Source organism: Camelus dromedarius, chromosome 6, assembly GCF_036321535.1.
Source record: "Camelus dromedarius isolate mCamDro1 chromosome 6, mCamDro1.pat, whole genome shotgun sequence".
NCBI lineage: Eukaryota > Metazoa > Chordata > Mammalia > Artiodactyla > Camelidae > Camelus > Camelus dromedarius.
The window spans coordinates 20,453,842-20,456,408 of record NC_087441.1 but is presented as its reverse complement, the minus strand read 5'-3'; the positions used below and the strand labels follow the sequence as shown (position 1 = coordinate 20,456,408).

At 32.3% G+C, this 2,567-nt stretch overlaps 1 protein-coding gene across 1 annotated transcript; it reads left to right on the top strand.

The window, feature by feature from the left end:
* The first annotated feature begins 210 nt into the window (after window positions 1-210).
* On the top strand, window positions 211-2,052 carry GJE1 (gap junction protein epsilon 1). Its single transcript, XM_031455898.2, has 3 exons — window positions 211-249; window positions 904-1,086; window positions 1,657-2,052. Exons 1-3 carry the CDS (start codon window positions 211-213, stop codon window positions 2,050-2,052), a joined length of 618 nt encoding a protein of 205 aa, XP_031311758.2.
* The last annotated feature ends 515 nt before the right edge of the window (window positions 2,053-2,567 follow it).

The following is a 2,567-nucleotide window of genomic DNA, read 5'->3' as shown; positions in this document are numbered from 1 at the left end:
GAGGGAGATAGGAAAGTTAACTGGGGCCCCAGAGATCTATGAAAAAAAAAAAAAAAAGACCGAAAAGGAGGAGGGGAGAGAATTGTGCAATGATAAGTGCTTTCTGCTGTAGAAATCATGACAGAATATGAGTTTGATTCTGGCGGAAGCAAACTGGAAATGTGGGTCAAGAATTAACCCACAGGAATGCCGGGTAACTTCTCCTGAGACATGTCTCTAAATTACATCAAAAACTTCTATGAAGGATGTGTAAGTATTATACAAACAACAACAACAGCGATTGTATGAGTCTTATCTGTGTATTTTAACCTGATTTGCATGAGTGCTGATGAATAAGGTCTTATGTACGGAAAACAATATAAATATGAACCGTATGCTTCAAAATATCCTAAATTTAAAACTATAACTAGAATAATTTAGGAAGTACTTGTAGCTGTTGGTGCTGTAAAGTAGCTCGCTCTCTCAATTAGATAATTGAGAAGTAGAATATAAGATGTAATGACAACTAAATAAACAGTATTTGGTTGTTAAGGTAATGTGCAGAGTTTAATATTAGATTTGTTATCTGATTTTGCCAAAAAGGCACTTAGATATTCTAAGATTCTCTTGATTTTATTGCAAAAGGATGAGAGGGGTAGGGGACATTAATTGAATTCAAGCCTTTTTACAAATTTCCAAAAATTACACATTTGATTAGCAACAAGTTCTTGTTTGACTGTTTTACTTCATATTTTCATAGTAAAAAGGGTAAGAAATCTCATCATGCGGGATTTGATGATCTCTAAGTTTCTATCTTGCTTCAAAATTTCATGATCTTAAAATTTTTTAAATGTGGTAATGAAAGCATCCTTTAAAATGTCCTCCTTTAATGTTTGTTTTCTTTTTTCTCCTAAAACCTAACAGATGAAGCCTCCCACCGTGATCGGTCAATTCCACACTCTTTTCTTTGGTTCAGTCCGAATGTTCTTCCTTGGCGTGTTAGGCTTTGCAGTCTATGGGAATGAGGCTTTGCACTTCAGTTGTGATCCAGACAGGAGAGAAATAAACCTCTTCTGTTACAGTCAGTTCAGGCCAATCACTCCACAAGTAAGTTTTTCTGTGTGCACAAATATAAACCTTACTCAACAGAGGATAAAATTGTTTTCTTTTTAAATAGAGAATAATGTCATAATAAGATGAAGACTATTTTAACAGGTACTGTTTCTAGAATAATTAGGGTTTTTTTAAATTAGCTGTATATGTCAAGTAAATTAATTTGAGCTGGTTGAGAGTTTCTTCCAAGTTTAGCATTCTATTATCTATTGATGTTAGAGTTACACTCCAGGCCTGTAATTAGAAAATAGAAACTGGATAGCCACTAAAATAAAATACTCCATCATTGTTAGTAATTAGTAGGCAATGACACTAAAATATGACTACTTTTTCACAATTGTTAAAGTGTTTAAAGTTTAAAAAAAGTTTAAAGTCTTAAACTTTTTAGTAATTAAATGAGATATGTTCAGCATTACTACCTTCATTATATTATTTTTATCGTTTATACAACTTACAAAACTTAGAATTTTAAAATTAGCCTCTCTTGAAGGTCAAGGAACTTTTTAGTGTATTTCTTCATTACGTGGTGATTGATTTGACTGAGATGTTTCTGACATACTTTAGGTGTTCTGGGCATTACAACTAGTGATTGTCCTGGTTCCTGGAGCTATTTTCCATCTTTATGCTGCATGTAAAAGCATCAATCAAGAATGCATTCTTCAAAAGCCCATCTACACTGTAATTTATATCCTCTCTGTTTTATTAAGAATTAGTCTAGAGGTGGTAGCATTTTGGCTTCAGATTCACCTATTCGGTTTCCAAGTAAAACCTCTCTACCTGTGTGATGCTGTGTCTCTCGGGAAAAAATTTACTATTATAAAATGCATGGTGCCAGAACACTTTGAAAAGACCATTTTTCTCATCGCAATGTATACATTTACTGTAATTACAATAGTGTTATGTGTTGCTGAGATTTTTGAGATCATATTTAGAAGATTATGCCTTCTAATGATGCAATGACTGAAAAGTTGATTATCTACTGTCATGCCACAGTTATTTATCAACCATTTTTATTTAGTTTTATCTTATTCAGTGAGTATCTCAATTTCAAACACAAATATCTGTTCTTTCAACTGACTTCAGTATGGATGAAATTTATGTCTAACAGAAATTATAATACTAAGTTCTAAGGCAGGGATTCTTGAATACACATTTCATTTCATTTTAATTTTGTCACACATTAGGAAATATACATGGAACTAATGTTAACTCATTTTTAAATAGTAGTTTTACGGAGTTCTTTCATATACAACATCTTAATCAATCACAGTGTTTTATGGCCAGAGAAACTTTTATTAACTCTTTTACACAAAATGGAAAAATGAGGCTTAGGGAGGTTAATACATGTGCCCAAAATCACACAATCAGACTAGAATTCAGCTTTCCTAACTATAAAGCCATTTCCTTTTTCACTGAACTATGCAGCATAAATTTTGAGGATGTAATTATTTTTTGCATTCATGTCAAATATAAAT

Coding starts and splice junctions, on each gene's coding strand:
- GJE1 (XM_031455898.2), top strand. CDS start 211: ATGTCTCTAAATTACATCAAAAACTTCTATGAAGGATGT. Junction 250..903: donor AAAACTTCTATGAAGGATGT/GTAAGTATTATA, acceptor AAAACCTAACAG/ATGAAGCCTCCCACCGTGAT. Junction 1,087..1,656: donor TCAGGCCAATCACTCCACAA/GTAAGTTTTTCT, acceptor GACATACTTTAG/GTGTTCTGGGCATTACAACT.